General features: G+C 37.8%; 1 protein-coding gene across 9 annotated transcripts in view; it reads left to right on the forward strand.

The window, feature by feature from the left end:
* LOC116850990 (tachykinins-like) overlaps nt 1–25,434 on the forward strand; it is a 395,129-nt gene that overhangs the window by 338,461 nt on the left and 31,234 nt on the right. Inside the window, exon 7 of one of the 9 annotated variants that reach the window (XM_032829936.1) lies at nt 10,776–13,009. The exons of 7 other annotated variants lie outside the window; for them this stretch is intronic. In XM_032829936.1, coding sequence (XP_032685827.1) covers nt 10,776–10,876 — 101 coding nt within the window. In that variant the 3' untranslated portion in view covers nt 10,877–13,009. Of the gene's footprint in view, nt 1–2,690; nt 3,476–10,775; nt 13,010–25,434 lie in introns of those variants that run through there. One more of the 9 variants, XM_032829935.1, reaches the window with a different exon arrangement.

The following is a 25,434-nucleotide window of genomic DNA, read 5'->3' on the forward strand; positions in this document are numbered from 1 at the left end:
AAATTGTAACTACTTCTTGTAGCTTAAATATAAAAGATTTATTTGTAACTACACTTGAACATGTTTAATTACTACTCCCGAGTTTTATTAGTAATGTGCGAACCGCGCGTCGGTTGCGTATGTCGCGGCGAAAGACCGAGGTGTTAAGTCTAACGCGGGCGGTCTTCTCCGCTCTTTTATAATATTGTTTAGTCTTGTCGAAGGAGGTGTCTGGCGACAAGAAGATTACCAAATTTGGTAATGGTTTAATGCGTTTCAAATCGAGGTCCGAAATGCGGAATGTGCAAGGTGGTGCTTATCGCAGCACTTGCACATGCGCTTCCTTGTTGTGGCGCAATCGAAATGATTCCTCATGAAGTGTTTCGAAAGCGCTAATACTATTAGCGATTATAACGAATAATACCTAGAGATCTTAGAATACAGAGACCATTCGTAGACTTCTTTTCATTGGTTTAGATCTGCGTTCCCTCATAATGGCGGAACGGATCAAAATGTAGCGGGAACGTAGATCCGCTTAAAGAATATATATATATATATATATATATATATATATATATATATATATATATATATATATATAAATTAAAAGGAAATATTGTTGGAAAGGAAAATTATTTTAGTATTTGGATTGCTAATATGAACTTCAGTCTAAAATAAAACAACCTTATCATTCATTGCAAACTTACAATAAATATATATTAATATACTTTATATATATATATTATATATATATTAATATATTTTAATATACTTTTTATTAAAAAATATAGCATACATTTTATTTAAAATTTACATATGAACAAGCAAAACCAATGTCATTTGCATCCAACGAGGCACTATTTATATAAGGTGTATTAAAAAGAAATCCATTACTTTTCCAATAAATGGCTTTAGTAATGTGTATCTCGCGTTGTATAAGTGCGATCGGTTTACGCTAGATGGCGTTAGAAAGATAAGATTTCGTACTAAAAAAACTTCTCAGACAGTTTTGTAATTATTTGACTCAGTATTGTTTGAGCGCGCGTCAAAGATAGCCACCAGCAAAGAGAAAATACGCCATATTTTACAGTTTTTCTTCGATAAAGGCGAAAACGCAAGCCAGGCGGCTGAAAATGTGAATAGTGTTTATGGTCCTGATACTGTAACAGCCAATTACGCGCAATTTTGGTTTCGTCGATTCCGATCCGGTAATTTTGATGTCAAAATTGCACCACGCTTGGAAGGCCAATTGTCGAAAATGTCGATAAAATAATGGAAATCGCCGAGTCCGACCGTCATGTAAGCACTGTTTCGATTGCCCAGGAGCTAAACATTACCCAAAAAACCGTTTGAAATCACTTGAATAAGGCTGGATACAAAAAGAAGCTCGATATATGGGTGCCACACGAGTTAACGCAAAAAAACCTCATGGACCGAATTTCCATCTGCGAATCGCTGCTGAATCGCAACAAAATCGACCCATTTCTGCAGCGGATGGTGACTGGTGGTGAAAAGTGGGTCACTTACGACAACATAAAGCGAAAACGGTTGTGGTCGAAACGCGGTGAGCCGGCGCAAACGGTGGCCAAGCCAGGATTGACGGTCAGGAAGGCTTTGCTGTGTGTTTGGTGGGATTGGCATGGAATCATCCACTATGAGCTACTCCCCTACGGCCAAACTCTTAATTCGGACCTGTACTGTCAACAATTGGACCGTATGAAGGAATCAATTGCCCAGAAGCGGCCAGCTTTGGCCAATAGGAGAGGAATTGTGTTCCAGGACAACACCAGACTACACACATCGATAGTGACTCGCCAGAAGCTCCGGGAGCTTGGTTGTGAGGTTCTTATGCATCCATCTTATAGTTCGGACCTGCCACCAAGTGATTACCACCTGTTCCTGTCTATGGCGAATGATTTTGCTGGTAAAAAATTCGCCACAAGAGAAGCTTGTGAAAATAGACTGTCCCAGTTTTTTGCCAATAGAGACAAGAGTTTCTATGAGAGAGGCATAATGGAATTACCTTCAAAATGGCAATAAGTTATTGAACAAAACGGTGCATATTTCACCTAAATCGGATCATTCTAATTATGCTAAATAAAGTCTTCAATTTCATGCAAAAATAATGGATTTCTTTTTACTACATCTTATATTTTTATTTGATTTATTTTCAAAAATTGTTGGAAGTGTGTGGCTTTTTTCACATCTTTGGTGAAAATGTACCTATTGTATATCAATATAGTTTATTAATGTATAAATGAAAAACTAAGAAGATAAAGAGTGTTATCAATAAAATTTACCTCGCAAATAAAATATATTTTGGAGAAGTCGACATCATCCCTACGAATATTAGTAATCCATTGTTTTTTTGCTCCAAATTTTTTGAGAGACGATGCATTAAATAACCTGTTTTCCATGAATTGAAACACTTCCGTACGCAGTAAAACGGCACCCTGTAATTAGTTTCATTTAAGTTTATTTAAGTTTTATTTTATTTAAGTTTTAGTTATATTTATTTCAATAATACTTTTATAATAATTTAGTTATAAATGTTGTTAATATTATTTTGAAGTTAGAGAGCGAATAGTTAATATATATTGTATATTCCTAAAGAGTTATATAATGTTAGTTTTATCTTTTATGTTTATTACAATAATAAAGTGAAATATCAATGCAAAATATCTCACTTACTCTTTTTATATCTTTTTTAGCCAAAAACACTACGAAACAACAAGGAAACTTATTTTTGCTGTTCACTTTCCCTCATTACACATACGCCATTTTGAGGGAATTCGGCCCGAATGGCCTCTCTATTCTAAGGACTTTAGCAGTACCCAGTAAACAGTTTTTTTTATAACATACATTAAATATTATACAGGGTGTTCCCAAAAAGTGGTACCAAATTTTAGGGATATATATTACTCGTTAAAACAAACCAAAAACTCTTAATGAACAGTACTCCGAAAATCTTTTATTTCTGAGTTATGAAGCATTTTGTTCTGTGAAAAATAGAAAATAAGTAAAATTTACAATAAATGTTCTATGTGCCCTTCGTCCATTTCAACATACAATTCGGCACGTCTCCTCATTGAAGATCGAACACGTTCAAAGATTCCGGGTTTATTCCGTATTTGTTAACAACAGTTTTCAATTCTCTGAATCAATTCATCTATTGTATCAACTGGTGTAACATATACCATGCTCTTCAAGTGTCCCCATAGATAATAATCCAACAAATTTAAATCCGGTGAGCGATTCGGATAAGCTGCATGATACAAGCATGCTGCTTTTGAAGCATTGCTCTTTGCTCTGCCATATATAAAATGAATATCCGTCATTTGTGTAAAAATTAGCCATTTTTCAGATAACACAAAACTAGACACGGTCCACAATTCAAAGTTGAGTACAACAATTCCTGCGTAATTAGGTGGTCACATACGGTCGCCCGTGAATGAACTGACTAAGAGACTTGAAAACTGTCAACAAATACGAAATAAACCTGGATTCTTTGACCTTCAATGACGAAACATGCCGAAATGTGTATTGACATGAGCCGAAGGCACATTGAACATTTAATTTATTTTATATTTTTCACAGAACAAAATGCTTCATAACTCAGAAATAAAAGGTTTTCGGGGTACTGTTCATTAAGAGTTTTTGATTTGTTTCAACGAGTACTACATACTCCTAATATTTGATATCACCTTTAGGGAATACCCTGTATATAGCGTTTTAATATGTAAGTATATGTATAAAATATTAAGTATATGTATAAAATATAGTAGGATACACGACATTCTGTTTATATTTATGTAGGCATTTAGTTACCACAATACACGTGCCATCATTTAGCCAAACAATCATCAAAAATTATTATAACACAAAAAAATTAATAAAATAAGGAAATATATTCGTTTTTGTTTGTTACATTTTTGGCCAATTCTGCATTGGTCATATCGTAGCAGCACAAGAAATGCTAGACAAATAACATTAGTCGATACCATTTTGGTATTAAAGTAAACGAAATTGTTTCTGATAGATTTTGATGCGCTGATTACGAATCTAGCCGCGAAAATATCATATCACGTCAAGTTTTTGAGATATTCTAACTTAAAGGTGCAAAAATGAGGTTTTTCAACGACTTATAAAATGTGTAACAATTTTTTTCAGCATCTAGCTGGATGACATTAAAGTGTTATTCCTACCCTTTCCAACTCATATTCGATTGCTGTGATCCGACTTTTTTTCGCTGAAATAGAGCAAATTGAATTTTTTATGTTTTTTAACTTTTTGTGTCAGGGTTTTGTATATTTTTGTAACCGATTGTTTTGACAATTTGTATTCGAGGGTTTTTCGGGTCGCTGATTACAAATCTGAAGATAGATTTAAAAAATTTAAAATGGCCGATCCAATATGGCGGACCAAAATCTCAAAATTTCTTCAATTTTGACGAAAGCAGTATCCGGGGGTTTTGCAGCTGATAACGGATTTTGAATCTACGACCTAAAAAAGGGAGATCTGGGATTTCATTAACACATGAATGCAGCCAGTTCGTGTACGCTAGCGGTTGTCTTTCAATGATCCGAGACAGTGCGTAGTGAAGAAAGATTCGAACGCTCAAGCCGTCTCAGCACCACTCTCTACCAACCCTTTGAAAATCTTAAAAAACAGTCTAAGATTCTTATATATTACAAGACAAAAGCGCTACGCGATTAAAAAAATAGTTGCTAACTTCGATAATTCGTACGCTACAAAACACATCGTGATATCTACACATCTGAAAGAGACAACTTGTACAACGCCTTATTCATTTCATGATTTGCGAAACAATATTTATTAGAAATCTTTACAAATCAGATGGATTTCTTATAAAAATTATACGGTCTTCGACAATTTTGTAAAAAACTGTATTATATAAATTTATGGATTGTTGATCTTATACGGTTATTCATCCTATGACTTTTTCAATTTCAATGTTTCTTCTTTTTCTCAATAAATTTGTTTACTACAAACAAAACTTTCTTGGTTTTCTTAGAAGTTTATTAATTTATACTTAATTAATTTTACTAATATATTCTGACCACAATATACAGCACAGCATTTTAAACATTGGGTTTGGTATTTTCGTTTTGTATTATTTCTGTAATTACAATTTATATGTATTGATATAAAATGCCTCGCATTTGTAAAAATAATTCTAATTCATTTTGTTACCTATGTGGAGAATGCATGCTTCCGTCTCAAAAGTATCTGTTAACGGATCATGTGCAAATGGTGTATCAGTAATATTTTGGATTTAATGTGCAAAATCTCGATAAAATTTGGATTCCTAGTTCATGCTGCAGTAGCTGCTCTCGAAATTTGAAAGGATGGTATGACGGTACAAAGAAATCAATGCCATTTAGTGTTCCTATAATATGGCAAAAACCATCAAACCATGCTACCGTTTGCTATTTCTCTTTAATAGATACGCTGGGATTTTCGACAAAAACTAAACATTGAATTAAATATCCTAATATCTCTTCCGTCACTCGTCCTGAAGGTCATACTCCGCATTTGCCAATACCAGAACTGCCTTCAGAGTGTACATCTTCAACTTTTGCACTTGAGACTGACAATGAACAAAATGATGAATTTTTACCTTCAGCCGCTGAAGCTTCTAATTTACTTACTTCCGAACCACATATTATAAATCAAGAAGAACTTAACGACCTTTGTTGAGATCTCAATTTATCGAAACAACAAAGTGAATTATTAGATTCTAGGCTTCAACAATGGCATTTACTTCAGAAGAGTACTAAAATTACGTATGCTAGGAAGCGCGCAACAAATTTTGAATCATTTTTCTCGATGACTGGCAATCTTGTATACTGTAATAATATCAACAGTTTGATGGAGGAATTAGGACGGAAGCATGAACCTCATGAATGGCGGTTATTTATACATGCGTTGAAAGCTAGTACTAAAAGCTGTACTTATTTAATGGAAACACCTACCCATCTATTTCGATTGGGCATGCTGTTAATATGAAAGAGACTTACGACAATATAAAGTTTCTTTTAACATGTATTAATTACGAATAACATCAATAGCGTATTTGTGCAGATCTCAAGGTCGTTGCTATAATCCTTGGATTACAGCTAGACTATACAAAGTATTGCTGTTTTCTCTGCGAGTGGGATAATCGTGCAACATTACGAAGTAAAAAATTGGCCTACGAGGGAAAAATTAGAATCAGGAGTAAAAAACATCTTGAATAAATCATTAGTTCCGTCAGAAAATATTATATTACCAGCACTACACATAAAGTTGGGCTTAATGAAAAACTTCGTCAAAGTAATGTGTAAAGAAAGCTCAGGTTTTCTTTATTTGAAAGAAAAATTCCCAGCAATCAGTGATGCCAAAATAAAGGAGGGTATTTTTAGGCCCGCAAATCCAGCAACTAATAGAGGACAATGTCTTTGAGCAGAGATTAAATGCCACAGAAAAAGCTGCGTTGGTGGTATTTAAAGCTGTTTGTGTTAACTTTTTGGACAAAACACACTCACAAAATTATAAGCAGTTTGTATCTAAAATGTTAAAACCATATAAAAAAATGGGTCGCCACATGTCTTGAAACATACATTTCTTTCACTCGCACTTAGATTTCTTTCCCTCATATCTAGGAGACTTTAGTGACGAGCATGGTGAGAGATTCCATCAAGATATACAGCAAATGGAAAAGAGATACCAGGGAAAATGGAATCCCAACATGTTCGCAGACTACTGCTGGACCCTGCTTAAAGAGAACGATAGCACATACAAAAAGAAGTCTTATAGAAAAACATTTTAGGTTTCCATGAAACATGTGTTGTTGATGATGGCTTCATCAGCTGGATCATTTCATGATCTTGCCTTCATTGGCCGGAACATGCCCCGATCTTGTCTTCATCGTCTGGATCATTTCATGATCTTGCTTTCATTGGCCGGAACATACCCCGATCTTGTTTTCACCGGCTGGATCATTTCATGAACTTGCCTTCATTGCCTCTAAACATAAGTTAACTTTGAAATTATTCCTCAATTTGACCCAAAGGTCAAATTCATGAAAACCATCAAGTGTTAATTTTTGTACCTTTCAACTTTTTTCGTAATCAGCGACTCAAACAAACCCCGGATACTGCTTTTCGTGAAAATTGAAGAAATTTTGAGATTTTGGTCCGCCATATTAGATCAGCCATTTTGAATTTCGAAAATCTATCTTCAGATTCGTAATCAGCAACCCGAAAAACCCTCGGATATAAATTGTCCAAACAATTGGTTACAAAAACATACAAAAAACCCTGACACAAAAAGTTAAAAACATAAAAAATTCAATTTGCTCTATTTCAGCGAAAAAAGTCGGGTCATAGCAATCGAATATGCGTTTGAAAAGGTAAAAATAACACTTTAATGTGACATCCAGCTGGATACTGAAAAAAAATTGTTACATATTTTATAAGTCGTTGAAAATGGCCAAAACCTCATATTTTGCACCTTTAAGTTAGAATATCTCAAAAACTTGACGTGATACAACATTTTCGCGGAAAATTACTACGTAAAATTTTGAGATTTTAATTAAAGTTGGGATCAGAGCGCGGCGACGCGGGACATACTCGCCGCGGCTGGCAAAGAAAATGGATGATTGCTCGCGAGCCTATCACGCAGTGTCAAATTTAAGACGTAGTCCCCACCTTTAGACCTATGAGATAGGCACGCAAGCAATCGTCCATTTTCTTCGCGGGTCGCGGCGTGCTGCATATTCCGCCTGTTGCGTCGCGCGCTCTAATTTGCCCAACTATTTTAATTAATATCTCGAAATTTTTCGTGGTTGTTTGAAAAACAACCTCTACAATATTTGTTCACTTTTATCTGTTCTATTTATCTTTTTCTTTTTGGACGTCTTATACAAAACATCCTGTATAGGTCAATGCTGCTTGCAATAAGTGCTTAAAATGGCTGACCGAATAACCAATCTCGCAGTAAAACTTTTGAACAGGGGACCCAGCTCCAATCACATTGAGTTTGAGATATGTTGTCAAGGACCTAAATATCCTTGAAAAAGTTTTAGTCGGCGCTTATTGTTTATTAAAAAGTTATTAACAAAAGAATTTAGACAAAATGAGTATAATTTTGGACACCGTATATAAAAAAGTATCGAATATGTTTGAAAGCTAGGGAGGTGCTAGCCGTACATACGTACACATACACATGAAGCCCGCCGGAGCGGGCGAGCAGTGTGTGTGTGTATGTGTGTGTGTGTGTACGTGCGTGCGTATGCAACTGAACGTAACACATTATCGCGAGTGACGTAACATAACTTAAGGGGTTTCCCTACTTTGACCTGTCAAAAAAATCGATTTTTTTTATAGCATCTTCTTATAGTTTGACATGTTAAAAATATATTTCCAAAGTCTTAAAGCTGAACTCGAAAAATTGACAACGCTGTAAGCCTTAATAGGTAGCGGTGCGCAGGTAAAAATCGGAGCGCTTGGCGCTGTCGACGTGCGACAGTAAACATTGACCCGTCCTAGCCGTTATGTTTGAAAACAGTTAACCGTCTGCTAACGTTCTTCGACCTGTCTATTGAAAGGGGATCCCTCCTAAGAGATGAATCGTTTAGTGCGTTCTAGACTTTCATGTCGAGAACTAAACTTGAGCAGCATTGAAACATTGCGACTAAAAATGGATAAAAAAGTAATAAAGAATATTCGAAAGGCAGGCTGTCCGTGAGTAGAAAAAGAAAATTCAGAGGAAATCGTTACACTGTAGAACAGGAGACGACTTTTACCAGCACATCATCTGAAAAATTATTGAGAAATAACGAAATAAATGTTTCCGTTGACCATACTCACGGCTATCATTTTGTACAGTTTTTTTCAGTATTTTCAGCTTTAAGTCAACTTGTTATTTGCAAAACTTGTCAGAAAAATGTATAATTTAGCGAAAGCAGTGCACGCGGCTTAGGTTTCAAAATAGTTGTGAATTGTGAGTGCGGAATAACACACATAAATTCGTGCTCTTTGATTAACCACGTATTCGAAATAAATCGTAGAATTGTGTGTGTAATGCGCCTACTAGGAATCGGAAACAAAGGTTTAAATCTTTTTTGCGGTCTAATGGATTTGACTAGAGAATTTTATAGTAAAACTTATTATAGTGCCTTAGAAAATCTGCATATTGCTTCGAAAACCGTTTATGAATTATATACTAGCTTAGCAATAAAGGAAGAAAGATAAAAGACTTTAGAAAACGAAAGTTCAGACACATATTTGATAGTTTCGGGTTATGGTACATGGAAAAAGCGAGGATATTCTTCATTGCTCGGAGTCGCAATGTTTATAGGAAAATACGGCTTTAAAGTGATCGATTTAATTATAAAAAGTAGTTATTGTAAACAGTGTGAAGTATGGGAGAAAAAACTAGATGATCAAGAATGGAAAACAACTCATGCAGATAATTGTGCAGTGAATCACGAGAGCTCTTCCGGAAAAATGGAAGTTGTTGCTATTAAAGAAATGTTCGGCCGATCAATGAAAAATCACGATGTAAAATATTCGCGCCATGTAGGAGACGGTGACAGCAAAACATTCAAGGGCAACATGCAAGGACATTTAAGATTTAAATCCATATGAGGACGTGGAAGTAAAGAAATTAGAATGTGTTCTGCATATTAAAAAAAGAATGGGTTCGGGATTAAGATCAGAAAGGAGAAAACATAAGGACATAGGCGGTATAGGACCTGGAAAATTGACCGATAAATTGATTAATGATCTAACGCATATTATGGATTGGCAATTATGCAAAATATAGACTCAGTTGATAACATGAAAAAAGCCATTTAGGCGACTTACTACCATAAATGTTCAACAGATAAAAACCCGCAACATAACTATTGCCCTATTGATGCCGATAGCTGGTGTTCCTGGCGACGCGCCGAAATAAGAAACAAATTGATTAATTATGTACATGATCCTCCACTTACTGCTTTTGTTCAACAAGTTATAAAACCGATTTATTCCAACTTATCTGAAAATGAATTATTAGAACGTTGTTTAGGCGGGAACACACAAAACAATAACGAGAGTTTCAACGAACTGCTCTGACACTTTGCACCGAAACATATATATTCTGGAGCCAAAACTGTTGAAATTTCAGCTTATTTGGCTACCCAGGAATATTTAATGAAGGTTTCAATGCTATTTTAAAAGTAATGGAGACAATGGGGATTGTTATTGACCAAAATGCAAAGAATTTTGTCGATAACCGGGATAACCGTCGAATTCGACTCGCTGAGACACGGCATTCGCAAGCTACAAAGGAGGCTCGGACAGCTCGTAGAAAGGAACGAGCAGCTTTGGAAAAATATTACAAGAAAGAAGAAGGCATACTTTATGGCCCTGGAATAGCTGATTGATTATAAGTATGATTTATTGCTTGTTATATGCTGTAAAACAGTACTTGAATATTTAAACGCGTTTTTCTCGAAACGACATTTTTCGAACTGGCGATAGCGATATCTGTAAAACTATTGAAATGACTTAAAATTTTACTAATATGTTAAGAACATGTCCTGTTTTCGCATGAACTAGAATTAAGTCATAATTTTCAAGATTCGAATTTTGCGGCTCAAAAAATTAGCGATTTTTTTAAATATTTCAAACTTCTTTTTTTGAAATTCTATAAAATTTTGTCCTTTTATTATTTTTAGTTCATTCTAGTTCATGCCATAGCCACACTCATACAAATTAAGAATCTATTTGTTTTCTTTGTTTCAGATACACAACGGACGGAATCACTGTCACCATGGACAAGCTTTTTTTTAAACGCTTTTAATAAGTCCATTATGATTTCAAACATATTCGATATTTTTACATAAAAAATATTAAGTATTAAAATATATTTAAATCGATGTACAAAGTTTGGAATTAAAATACTTTATAGATTTCTTTTAAAAAATTCCCAAAAATTACTTTTTTCTTAGAGCATCAAAGTAGGGAGATCCCTTAACCTAACTAAACCTAAACTATTGTCACTAAACGTTATGTCACTCGCAACAATGTGTTACGTTCAGTTGCACGCACATGTCGTGCCCTTATCGTCGGGCACGAAAGAAAGAATTTGGAGTCGGTGCTGCAGGCGCAACAGTGTGTGTGGCGGTGGGTGGCCAGACAGAATGTAGTCGAGTGTCTTTTGTAGTAAACTGAATTTATTACAACGAGTATTGACTTATTCATTAAACTCTCAAAATCTTATAATAAAGCACTGGAAACGCGACAGGCACGAACTTCACCGGCGAGAGACCGGAAGAAGAATTCTCCGCCGCGCGGTCTTCTCCGATCTTTTTATAATAGTTGTTAGACCTTATCGGAGTACCTTAGCAACAAAGAAGTTGCTGAATTTTGGATTAGTCCGGTACGTGTCAGCTCAAAGGTCGAGGCGCGGAATGTGCAAGGTGGTGCTTAGTGCAGCGCTTGCACATCCGTTGCCGAGTTGTAGCGCGGTCGAAACGGTTCTTCGTGAAGCGTTTCGGCAGGGCATAAAATAATATTTTATCTTACGATTATAATATCTTCTCCCCGTTGGGAAAAGAAAACGGAATGTTCTTAACGACATTTTCGCCTTTTTCCGAGTTGCGCTTGTTTTCTGTCCTTTATATTCCATTATTTTTCTTGTTTACAATGTTCGTTATAATCGGGTAATATGCTATATCTATTTTATTCTTTAATTTTATTTATATTTTCCGCTTTGTTACAATTTTGTTTTTCCGTTTACAAATATGATTATTATAGTGTAATACTTATAATTATGCGTGTAGGCTATGTCTGCGTGCTAGTGCAAGGATTGTGGGTATTATTGGTTTGAAACGTTTTTATGTTTCGTTTAGTATTATGTTCTATTGTAATTGGAGGATTTCTTCTCTTTTTTATTTTTCTTACTAGAGAAAGTACAATTACAATTACTATTATTACGGTTATTCCGCTCAATGCTGTAGTATATATTATGTTTTTATAGTTTGTCAAGAAGTTCGAGCTATTTTATAAATTATGATATGTTTGCTCAGTAAATTATGATATCTTATTGCTCAGTTCCGCTAACTCTGATGGATTTTGAACTATATTTTGGATTTCAATTGTAGTATTTCGTTTTTATTTTTGATTGTGTTCATGTATTCTTGCTCAAGTGTTACGTTGCATTCCGGTATATGCGTTTGTATTAAATTACTCTTTACTATACCTTGTGCTTATAAAATAATATCTTCAATTGTTAACCTACACTATTAATGTTTATAATTCTTGTTTTGTTGATTTTTTCGTAAAATATTTTTTCTTGACATTGAATATGAATGATTTGTTCTGTTATGATCGTGAATATTATTAGCTCTGTCGAAACACTTCATGAGGAACCGTTTCCATTGCGCTACAACAAGGAAGCAGATGTGCAAGTGCTGCGCTAAGCACCATCTTGCATATTCCGCATTTAGGACCTCGAGTCGAAACGCACCGAATTATCACCAAATATGGTAATCTTCTTGTCGCCAGGCACCCCCTCCAACAAGACTAAACAAAAGTAGGAGTAACAATTACAACACGTCTAGTACCCTTTATAATAAAGTCTTTATCTAAGAAGTGACTACATTCCTTTTAAAACTACCTCACTTCCCACCGCCACACATCTCGCCGCGCCCGCACAACAATCTCGAACTCTTGTCCGCGCCCAGCAACAACAGGGCACGACAAATTTGGTGGCAGCGGTGGGATTGGTGTCCGCCGGCCCCAGTGCTACCTGTGAACAAAGTGAATTACGAATAAGAAAAAGGTGGTGTAAGTGACACGGAAAGAAAAATTCAAACGAGAAACCATCGAAGTTAACTAGTGGACGTCGGAGATACGTCTACTGAAAAACGCTACCGGCTATCTAAAAAAAGGGCGATAAATTACACGACCGAGAGGAAACAACTACTCCGTAGATACATTAGACGACAAGTCTACTCGAAAAAAAAAAAAAAAAATATATATATATATATAATATATCTAGGAGAAAGCTCAAAAGGTCCCTCCTCATTGAGAGCCCTCCGAGACAACACACTGGGATCACAAGACGAAACGGAGCCAGCAGAGGACAGCGATAATCGGTGAAAAACGACGCTGCAGCGTAATCAAGACGACCGTCGGAGCTACGGCCTATGATACTCGTTGTCAGCGACAACGGAGCCTACGGCGAATGCATCAGCGGCGACCGCGACCTGCCCAACGCCACTGACCCACTGAGTGACGAGCAACGACTTGCCGACTCAACCAAACATGATGAACTACAGAAGAGCCGCGACAACGTTATTGTAAGTCGAGAAACCATTGTAACTTAAGCGATTAGGTTTATGCGAGCGTACACGTAAAGGCGTGAATGTCGAGCGAAAGCGGTACTCCTAACCAACCTATATCGAATCAATCGTGGCTACATATCACACCAGCGCGATTAACTATCGAACCCCTATCGAATCCCAACGAGACAGTTGCCGACGCTATAGATAACGCGCGTGAAACATTAGAGCTTGTGCGACGTGTGTTAGACTACTCGGGCGAAACCAAACGCGAATCTCCAGTGCACGTAACCGCCGAACGTGAATTCCCTTTCGGCGAGATAGACCATAGCATACTACCGGACGTGCAAGTTACAGACGACACCCGACGTACAAGACTCCGCGCATACTTACTCTCACACAGTACTATTAGCGACGAGGAGATTTTTTCTTAACTTCTTACGATAGTAGCGTATTCGATCCACTTGACGGAATGGCCACCGGGCAACGCGACGAAAACCTACACGCAGCGGAGAACCGAAGAGATCAGGAAATCTCTCGCCCCCGCGGGCTTCTACTGCGGGAGGATTCGTTGAGCGACGTAAACGATCCTCAACCAGGACTTAGTAGAATTCGACGCGACGTTGACCTATATAATACTGCTAACGAGTAGTTATTAGCGCGCATAGAGAAATTGCGAGATACCATATATACGAATGCGGCCCTACTAACCAACTCTCTCTATAGACGACCCACCAAACGTAAGGAACACATAGAAACTGAACGATTCCCTCCAGACAGACGAGGAAAAGGTCACAATGACCATCTCACAGACGAGTTACCTCCGATTAACGAGGATCGATCCCGGCGCATCAGAGAAGCGCGAAACCAGATCCTCATATTCAATGGTACGCAAAATGATAAATTAATAGAATTTTTAACGGCGTGCAAATATGCGTTCGAACTGATTCACCCTGCTGACGAAACCACATTAATTCGAGCAGTAATCTGCACTAAACTAAAGGGCATTGCCCTAACTAAGGTTTAAAACCGAAACATTTCTACTTTTGCTGTCCTAAAGGACGTAGAGAGATGCTTTATGAGAAAAAAATTGGTAACTCGACTACTTTGAGATTTTAATAATTTGCATCAGAAGCCTGGAGAAGATGCGCAAACTTTCGGAAACCGTGTAGAAACATTAACCACGGATCTGTTCGAAGCCGATACAGAGGGGGATTTCTATTCTCCCTCGCAGAAACTCGGCATCCATTTCTTTTTGAAATCGTTAGCCCTAATCAACTATCAACTAGGACTAAACGACAAGCTACAAACAATAGTCCGGTCCCGCGCACCCGCGATTTTAGCCGAGGCAATAGCAGGAGCAGTAGAGAAAGAAAGGATTAGACGAACCCAGGAAGCTCCTGCGCGGACCTACGAAACAAATCGGTATAACAGAAGCTCCCTCGCGAACACTAAACGAGATAATTCTATGGCACAATGCCAAAAATGCGGAAAATTAGGGCATCAGGGACGCGAATGCCGTAGCAGCCGAAATGGCAACCGGTTCGTTCTATCTAAACCAGCAGTACCCTCTCGCGTGAATGCGACCGACACATGGTGTACACGATGCAAGAAAAACGAACACACTCGCGATAGCTGCTGGTACATACACGGGAAGCCGACCGAGACATGGGACACTGCGAGTGACTACCGTAAATCCTCGTGCGCAGTGATTGTCACCGCGCTAGACACAAATAAACTATCGACATCTCGCAGAAACGGGAGTGTCAGATTCAACAATGACCAAGAGGAAAAAAACAAAAAAGAGCAAAGTCACGTGCGCGTAAACCAAATCCAACGAAATTTACATAAACGCACAGGATTTGACCTAGTAATCTTGCCGATAAAGGAGGCGAAACAAGAGAAAATACCTTTTCTCGTTGACATGGGATTCGCCATAAATCTCGTAAAGATACGAACACTAGACGATGATACCCCTATGACTGCGGAAAAACTGATACTGACTGGTATCACCGGACATAAAGCCTATACGATAGGAAAAATAATCGCCACAGTCAACATAGGAAACCAGTGCCGAAAATTCGAACTGTTCGTTGTACAGGACGATTTCCCAATCGAACACGAGGGAATCTTAGGAATAGATTTCCTTCGCAAACACCGCGCTAAACTTGACTATAAAACAAGAACAATGACTGTTTCCGGACAAAGTCTATCGCTGATACCACAGCAAACGTACAACCTCCCCGCGCGCAGTGAAGTAATAATACGCTCCGCAGTGATCATAAATCGAGTGGGAGTAATCCCAGCTGAAGAAATTTCGCAGGGAATTTTTATTGGAAATTGCCTGGTAGAACCTGACAATTATACATGTCCGGCAACAGTAATCAATACTACCGACAACATCGTCGAAATAGCCACACCTTATGTAATATTAAAAGATACTCCAGAATATGACACCGCAGAGATAAATGTACTCACAACAAATCGAAATAATAAACTGCTAACACGAACAGAAATACTGAAACAACAATTAAGGTTGGAGCATCTAAATAGAGAAGAGAAAAAATTAATACGCGAAGTTTGCGAGGAACACAATGACGTATTCTTCCTCGAAGGAGACAGCCTTACGCATACCGCGGTCGTAAAACATCAAATTACCACGCGAAGTGACGCTGCGCCGGTAAACGTGCGACCATATCGCCTGCCAGAGCAGCATAAAAAAGAGGTAGATAAACAAATACGAGAAATGCTCGATAACAAAATAATAAGAGCCAGCAATAGTCAGTGGAATGCATCATTATTAGTAGTACCGAAAAAAACGGATGCGTCAGGAGAAACAAAATTACGAATCGTAGTAGATTTCCGAAAATTAAACGATCTAACTATTGGGGATTCCTTTCCACTACCCAATATCGGTGACATCCTAGATCAACTAGGAAACGCGAAATATTTTTCTACATTGGACCTTGCAGTTGGATATCATCAAATAGAAATGGCAGAAAAAGATAAATGTAAAACAGCCTTTTCAACATATAGTAGGACCACTCACATTAACAACAAAAGGAAATAAGTACGTCTTAACATTCCAGGATAATTTAAACAAATTCAGTAAAGCTATACCAATACCTAATCAAGAGGCGACAACCGTCGCGAGAGCATTTACCGAAAATATAGTACTGGAATATGGGATACCAGAAAAAGTATTAACAGATCAAGGAACAAACTTCCTCAGTAAAGTATTTAAAACAGTATGCGAATTACTAAGAATAAAAAAAATTCAAACTACCGCGTATCATCCACAGAGCAATGGAGCGTTAGAAAGATCGCATAGAATATTCGCGGAATACCTCCGACACTATATAAACAACGACCAAACAAACTGGGATGAATGGATCCCATACACGATTTTTACATATAATACAACTCCGCACACGACAACGAAATATACACCATTTGAACTGGTATATGGGTACCAGACAACTCTACCATCATCTATATTAACAACGCCAAAAATCACATATAGCATCGACGATTATGCACAGGAAATAAAACAACGGCTCCGAGCAACGAATCAAATAGTCCGGGAGCACGTTAAAGAAGAAAAAGCGAAAAGTAAAAAATATTACGATCGAACAATTAAGGAAACTGTACTTAACATAGGAGACCAAGTACTATTATATGATGAAACAATACGACGGGGAAGATCAAAGAAGTTAGACGCAATGTGGGTAGAACCCTACGAAATAGTTCAAAATCATGGAAATAAAAACTATACGATAAAACGCGGCCGACGAACACTGCGTACGCACGCGAACCGCATAAAAATATATGTAGAAAACTAAAAAACTTACCTACGAGGCGGCACACCTTTACCACGACCCTGTAAAGTACGGATTTGAGAACCCAAGGCCCGAGAGATCCCCACTGGGGGCAGAGGCCCCAATGCATCCGCAACAACACCCCCGGCTCCATGGCCCATAGGAGGACGACGCGCCTCCTCCCCGTACAGGATCACTGGCGGCATGACATGAGCCGGCGCAACCTCCTCAGGAAAAAGAAGCCCGAACAAAACGGGCAATCCCACTGAAGAAATAAATAAACAAAATAGGAAAGCACCACATCAAAAAACGATACATCAAGAAAAAGGAAATTCTCAAAAAACACAAATAACAATACCACTAAGCACACTGGACACGACACGCGAGCAGGCAACATCCTGAATGATAGAATTAAAACTAAACAAGACTAAAAGAGGTTCCCCCCACACAAACAAACAGCTTAGAAGCAAAGAAAGAAGGAGGCAATTTTATCCCACGCGAAACGCGATCAGAACAGGAAAAGAATATCAAATTTATCTAAACACCCGACCCAATATACTTATAGGGCATTCAGCCTGATAGAAGTACCAGCTTCAGGACAAATGGGTTGCAAACAGAAACCCCATACGAAATGAACGAATTCCTACACACACCTGGTGTATATTATGATACTCAAGGACAAGTACACCAAATAGCTTCAGCATGGAAAACGGTCATCAAAATGGATATACATTCAATAGACATTTGACGTAACCAAATACAAGGATACCTTGACAGTACGGAAAAAATTTGCAACCAACAAAAGAAAACGAATATCATATGGCAAATATGCGATAACTTACGCGAAGTAGTACAGAAAAACCTTGACCGTATACAAAACATGACGGAACTAATACACAACATATACAAAACCCCTACGTACGCAAAACGAGGAATAATAGACGGAATAGGTACAGTAGCAAAATCACTGTTTGGTGTAATGGACGCAAACGACGAGAAGACGATAAACGAACAATTAGAGCTATTACAAAATAAACAGGAAACTTTACAACACGCGGTATCAAACCAATTGAAAATTATTAATACAACAGTCCACCACCTTGACAATCTCGAAAAAACATTAAACACTAATGAAAAAATAATATGGAATAGCATAACACAGCTCTATACGGGTGAAGCTGGGCTCACACTAAGACAACAAATAGACGAACACTTTACTATACTGAACGCTTTACTTGACGACCTAGTACGTGACCAGGATGACATAATATACTATCCAAATAGAACAAAATCAGGGAATTTACCAACAAAATTAACACCAATAGGCAGCATCATATCCCAGCTACAGGAGATATCAATTCACATACCAAAAGACACACATTTCCGTTTACACCTAGGAAAGAAAACTGGGTAGAAATAGAAACATTTTGCAAAATTAGCGCAGAGACAAAAATATTTTTACTATATTAAACTTACCTCTTATAACTTATCCAACATACGAAATAATTCACGTACACCCTTTTCCTGTACATAGTTACGATAATATTTTTGCTTTAACCGAGATCACACACAAAAATCGCAATTAGTCAAGAGACAAATACCTATATAATATTACACGAAAACGAATTAACGAAATGTATAAAATTTAAAAATCAGTATACTTGCCCGCAAAGAAACGCGCTATTCAGAATTAATAGAGAATCACCGTGTGAAATTCTAATGTACACGACATTAAGAAGTATAAAAAATTGCCATACAAAATATATCTCAACAAACCACACCTTTATATTTAATTGCTTTAACACAGAAAAATGCGTGGCTATATTCCACGCGCAGCGAGCAAACTACTTACATTCAATGTTACGACAAGATATTTTACAAAAAAATTAATAAAACAGGAATCATAAACATTAGAAATCAATGTAGACTAACAGTCGAAGATATCATATTACAAGCACAAAGTACCATAAGTAGCACGCTAATATAAGCGCACGTACAGAATACAATATCACATTAGAACAGAAATACATAAACGAAATTAAAAATAAAAACGAAATACTGCAAGTGAAACCGAGTAATATAATACAGAATTCGTCGGAATTAGCGGAACTCAGTCATAAAATAACACAGACATACGAAAATTTGGAAAATAGATCGAACTCCTTAACACATTATAAAAACATAATATATACAACAGCACCGAGCGGAATAACCATAATAATAATTATTATACTGGCAATATTCATAATAAGAAAATTAAAAAAGAAGAAAGACCCACCAGTCATAATAGAACAAAATAGCCAGCGAAATACAAGAACACGCTCTAGACCAATAATACCCACAATTCATGCGCTAGCACGCAGACACAGCTTATACGCATAACGTAGAATAAGTACAAACGATTTTAACCATAATTGTAAACGGAAACAAAAAGAAATGTACATAGAATAAGGTTGCGAAAACCTCGCTAGACACCGCAATCAGATCACCGTCATCGCAATCCGATACCGATTCGCACACGGTCTCTTGTTCTTCGCTGTTCTTTCCCAGACGTTGCATCCTCTGCTCGAACTTTATTCGATTTTATTATTATTCTGCGGGGAATCGTACGCGGCGGCCTTTATTTATACGATTTTTCCGAACACACGTAACACACGCACACGCACATGCGATATGCGCATCGGCTCTTTCGTCGATGAAAAAAAACACTGCCGCCGCAGCTGGATTAATCCGGAAAAGCACGATCGCACAAACCGCGCGATCCCTGACCGCATCCTTTTGGATTTTTATCCAAAAATGCATAAAGCGATCCATTAGCATCAAGATGTGCGCATCGGCTCCTTCGCCGCCGTGATCAAAAGTCATCGCAAAAAGCAGGAAATGCGCGACCACACATGAATGTGCGATGCTTCCCTTTTTCTGGATTTTTAATCCTAAATTTGTATGAGACGGCGATGCATCAGCATCAAGATGTGTGCATCGGCTCCTTCGCCGCCGCGACCAAAAGTCATCGCGATAAGCAGGAAATGCGCGGCCATACATAAATGTGCGATGCTTCCCTTTTTCTGGGTTTTTAATCCTAAATTTGAATGAGGCGGCGATGCATCAGCATCAAGATGTGCGTATCTGCTCCTTCGCCCCTGCGACCAAAAGTCACTGCGATAACCTGACAAACAGAAAGATGCGCAACGATGTGATTGTGCTATGATTCCCTTTTTTCGAGATTTTTTATCCAAAATTTTGCATGATGCGACGGTGCATTATCTTTGAGATACTACGATATATAAACCTCGTGTAGCAAACTCTCCCGCAGACACACACACGAAAGAACAAAGCATATCACAAACGGCTCTCTCTCTCTCTCTCTCTCTCTCTCTCTCTCTCTCTCTCTCTCTCTTCGTTTACAAAAAGGCAGTAAAATATCCAGAGTAAGTAATCCTTCTTATTTAATAAAAAAATTTTTATATATATTATTTCCTTCTTATTTCATTTATTTATATTGAATTTTTTATTGCATTGTAAATTCTTGTTCAGAGCATGAAGGCAACTCCTGAACAACTGATCAAAAATTGGGACGAGCAGTACGGTCTTATCGACGAAGTCTTGCCGGAGGACCATCGAGAGGTGTATGTCACTCTCAATTCGTGCTGCTGTCTGAAGACCATTCCGGGAGAAATCCGGACATTCTTCTACATTCTTCTACATTCAAGACGAACGGTTTCGGCGTCGAAAATTGTGCAAACCGTGCTTCAACACGGAACGCCCCGAAAGTTTCAAAATTGTTTACACTGGCCATACAATACACCATATCGCAGCACCTATTCGCCCGAAATAGCACTCTTCTGCGTTCTGTGCGGAAAACAAATCGTAACGCAGGAGAAGCGAACAGGTGCCGTGAGTGCATTGCATGAGGAATGATACACAAATCCACCGTCCTCCTATTGCGCGAGGTTATTGTAAAAGTATATTATTAAAATTAAATAAACAAATTTTTTTACTGAAAAGGTATCAATTTCATGTTACCCCCCTCCTTTAGCTTGTAAGAAAAATTAAAATAAAAAAAATATGCGTGCGGACTACTATTTGTTGTTGTAAGTAATTTTAAGATTTAGATTTTAGCTTTGCGCCGTTATATTTATCATACGCCTTTGTCGTCATCGCAAGACCAGAGGGGAACGGTGGCGACAAAAAAGAGGGAGATTATTAATTTCACACGTTTCAACAAAGAAAACAGAGACTACGCTTTGCGATGCTGCAAATCTTGCCTGATATGTATAAAAAAAAACTTGATTGTTTTTTAATATTTTATCGATTTCCCTAGATTTGAAATCGACGTCATGACTTTGACCTCGATTTTTTCGAAAACTAAGGCCTAAATCCTAGTGACCTAAATCCTTTTACATGAGTTACTTTTGAGTGGTTCCAAATCGGTGCTAAAGCGCATCGAAATCGGTGGGTCATCGGGTGTAGCCTTCCCTTGTTAGTGTCAGTCCGGTTTCACCCGTATAGAATTGTGTTATACTATTCCATATAATTTCCTCATTTTTGTCAGGTTTTTCCTAGGTTGTCTAGATGATTTATTGTTGTGTTAATAATTTTGAATTAGTTTGTTAGCGCGTGTTGCAGAATTTCTTGTTTATTTTCTAATAAATTTAATTATTCATTTATCGCTTTTTCATCATTTGCGTCCATTACACAGAAAAGTGTTTTGGCTAATGACCCTATTCCGTCCACTAGTCCTCGTTTTGCATTTGTCGGAGTTTTGTATATGCTATTTGTTCTGTCATGTTGTGTATACAATTTAGATTCTTTTGTACAATTTTACGTGAGTTATCACATATTTCCTATATAGTGCTTGTTTTGTTTTGCTGATTACAAATTTTTTCTGCGTTGTTAAGACTTCCTTGTATTTGGGTACGTCGAATGTTTATCGTCTATATGTCCATCTTGATGACTGTTTTCCACGTAGAAGTTACTTGATGTAGTTGACCTTGTGAATTGTAATACACGCCAGGTGTATGTGTGATTTCATAAGGGACCTCCGTTGGCAACTCATTTGTCCTTTAATGCTTGTTATCAGGATGAATGCTCTGTAAGTATATTGTGGGTAAGATGTTTAGTAAATGTGATACTTTTTCCTTCTCTTATTGCGTGTACCATGGAACAAAGTTGCCTCCTTCTTACGTATGTATGTTCCCTTCTCTTATATAGTTTATTTGTTTGTTTGCGTGTGTGTTGTATCTATGTTTGTGGCGAGTGAATCCTTCAGTTTTATTTTATTTTTTTTCGGGCTAAGATGTGCGCAGTTTGTACCGTACAATGATCCAAGGTAGTGTTATTTCTATATAGAGTGTCTGATAACTGATTGAGCAGCCGCCGTGTACAGGTAAAACAGGTCAAAATAATCATAAGTTATATATTGGGAGTGTGAATAAGTTCTCGCCGTTTCACCATCAGATGGCGGTATAAAAATTTTGTGTGTATAATTCAAGATGATGACGCATCTATATTGAAGTTTTATAACCTATGTTTAAAATCAGTGCGTGTCTTTCCATTAACCTATAAAGAACATTTTCTTTTTGTAGCGTAAAACATGTCAAATTTCGTGCCAAATAAACCGTTTTTGCGGGGAATTTTACTGCACTACTTTATTCAGAAGAAATCTGCAGCTGAAGCACACAGAATTCTTGTAGAAACCTATGGTGATCATGCTCTGTCGGAAAGAATGCAGAGATGCATGCAGAGATTGGTTTAACCGATTTAAATTGGTGATTTTGATGTCCAAGATAGAGAACGCAGTGGTGCACCAAAAAAGGTTCAAGACGAAGAATTGGAAACATTACTTGCTGAAGATCCATGTCAGACGCAATCCGATGTTGCAAAATCATTAGGAGTTGATCGAACAACAGTTTCGAAACGTCTGACAGCATTAGGAATGATACAAAAGGAAGGATCTTGGGTGCCATACGAAATGAAACCGAGAGACGTCGAACGGTGTCTTGTCACGTGTGAACAGCTGCTTCAACGACAAAAAAGGAAAGGTTTCTTACATCGTATTGTGACTAGTGATGAAAAGTGGATATACTACATATAATCCCAAACGTAAAAAATCGTGGGTTAAGCCCGGCGAAGCAGTAGGATCAACGCCAAAGCGGAATATCCACGGTTCCAAGCTCATGCTCTGCATTTGGTGGGATCAGCTGGGGATAGTGTATTACGAGCTGCTCCAACCCAACCAAACCATCACAGGAGATCTCTATCGACGACAATTGATGCGTTTGAGCCAAGCATTGAAAGAAAAACGCCCGCAATATGAGCAAAGACACGATAAGGTAATTTTGAAGTCCTACCCCACCCGCCGTACTCTCCAGACATTGCGCCTTCTGATTACTATTTATTTCGATCGATGACTAACGGCCTGGCTGAGCAGCACTTCACTTCGTATGAAGAAACGAGAAAATGGATCGATTCGTGGATAGCCGCAAAAGAAGTGTCGTTTTTTCGACGTGGAATTCCAATGCTGCCAGAAAAATGGGAAATAGTAGTCTCCAGCGATGAGTAATACTTTAATTGACTTGTTTTTTTATTATTTTTTTTAAATAAAGGATTTATTTTCACAAAAAACGGCGAGAACTTATTCACACTCCCAATAGTTGAAGTTATACATTTATAAAAGTTATACATTTTGCAGTTTTCTCAATATTTACTCCGTAAATAATGAAAATATATAAACGAATCAGCGTATGAGGAGCGGTAGCACAGGCTTTGTGTATTAAAGAAATGGCTTATCTCTTAGCAACAATAAATAAACAGCTGATTTCGAGGCGGAGTAACAAGCGACACGTAGCACGCGCGCCGAAAAATTGCCCTCCGTGACAGATTCACGTGACTCTCCGAGTTTACGTAGGAAAAAAATAATAAAGCGCTATTATTTCCTCACCACCTAGCGGTAGATAGCACGGTGCGTTTTTTTTTATAGTGATATCCCCAGTAGGCCTAATCCACTTTCATTATTTAATGCAAAAATTGCTCGAAGTGTCGTCCTCTCTGCTGTATGCAGAGTTCGGCTCTTCGAACAATATTGCGCGTTGCATGATGCGCCATTTCCGGCGTAATAGTACCGAAGGCCGCAACAATAGCTTCACATTCCTCATTTTCTCTACTATTGCGTCAATGCTCAATTAGATTTTTATATGACCCTATACAAAAAAACCTAATACGTTTAAATGTGGCGACCGTGCTATGATTTAATTATCTCTTTAAAGTCCTTTGGATTCTTTGGTAGTCTCCCAATGGCGTGTCATGATATTCATAAAGTATCTGTTTCTTCTCTTCTTCTGAATATTTTCGGATATTATTTTTTGTGTCTTCCTTATCCACTTCTCCGCTGGGTGTCTATTCTTCCTCCAAAGTTTCTGTATTTATATTTAATATTATTAGTGGTGGATTCTTACTCAACACGTCCGCATTTGTTTGATTTTTCCTGATTTATGTATTGGGTGTACAACTTAGTTTGGTCCGTTTTCAAAAGATGGCTCTAGGTGCTATAAATGGTTGACGGCGACAGTTAATTTTTGCTGTATCATGAAGTGTCAACATCTGTCAACCAAATATTGTTTACAAGCCTTTGAGTTTTGCACAACAAGTTTAATTTTTACTACGTTGAAAATGTCGAGTTTCGTTCCAAATAAGCACCATTTGCGGAAAGTTTTGATTTTCTGTTTCAATTGGAAGAAAAGTGCAGCTGAAGCGCATCGAATGCTTGTGGAAGTTTATGGTGATTCTGCACCGTCGGATAAATCTTGCAGAGAATGGTTTCGACGATTTCAAAGTGGTGATTTTAGTGTTGAAGACAAAGAGCGTTCGGGTCAACCGAAAAAGTTTGAAGATGAAGAATTAGAAACATTACTCGATCAAGATTCGTGTCAAACGCAAAAAGAGCTCGCAAGAACATTGAAAGTTACTCAACAGGCTATTTCGAAACGACTCAAAGCCGCGGGATACATCCAAAAGCATGGAAATTGGGTCCCGTACGAATTGAAACCGAGAGATATCGAACGACGATTTTGCATGTCCGAAATGTTGCTTGAACGGTACAAAAAGAAGTCTTTTCTGCATCGAATCATTACCGGGGACGAAAAATGGATTCACTACGACAACCCGAAACGCAAAAAATCGTATGTAAAGCCCGGCCAACCGGGAACATCAACGCCGAAGCCGAATATGCATGATGAAAAGGTAATGCTCTGTATTTGGTGGGATCAGAAGGGTGTGATCCACTATGAGCTGCTAAAACCT

Source organism: Odontomachus brunneus, unplaced genomic scaffold (genome assembly GCF_010583005.1).
Source record: "Odontomachus brunneus isolate Ranch 3 - 2012 unplaced genomic scaffold, Obru_v1 Obru_scaffold_163, whole genome shotgun sequence".
NCBI classification, from domain to species: domain Eukaryota; kingdom Metazoa; phylum Arthropoda; class Insecta; order Hymenoptera; family Formicidae; genus Odontomachus; species Odontomachus brunneus.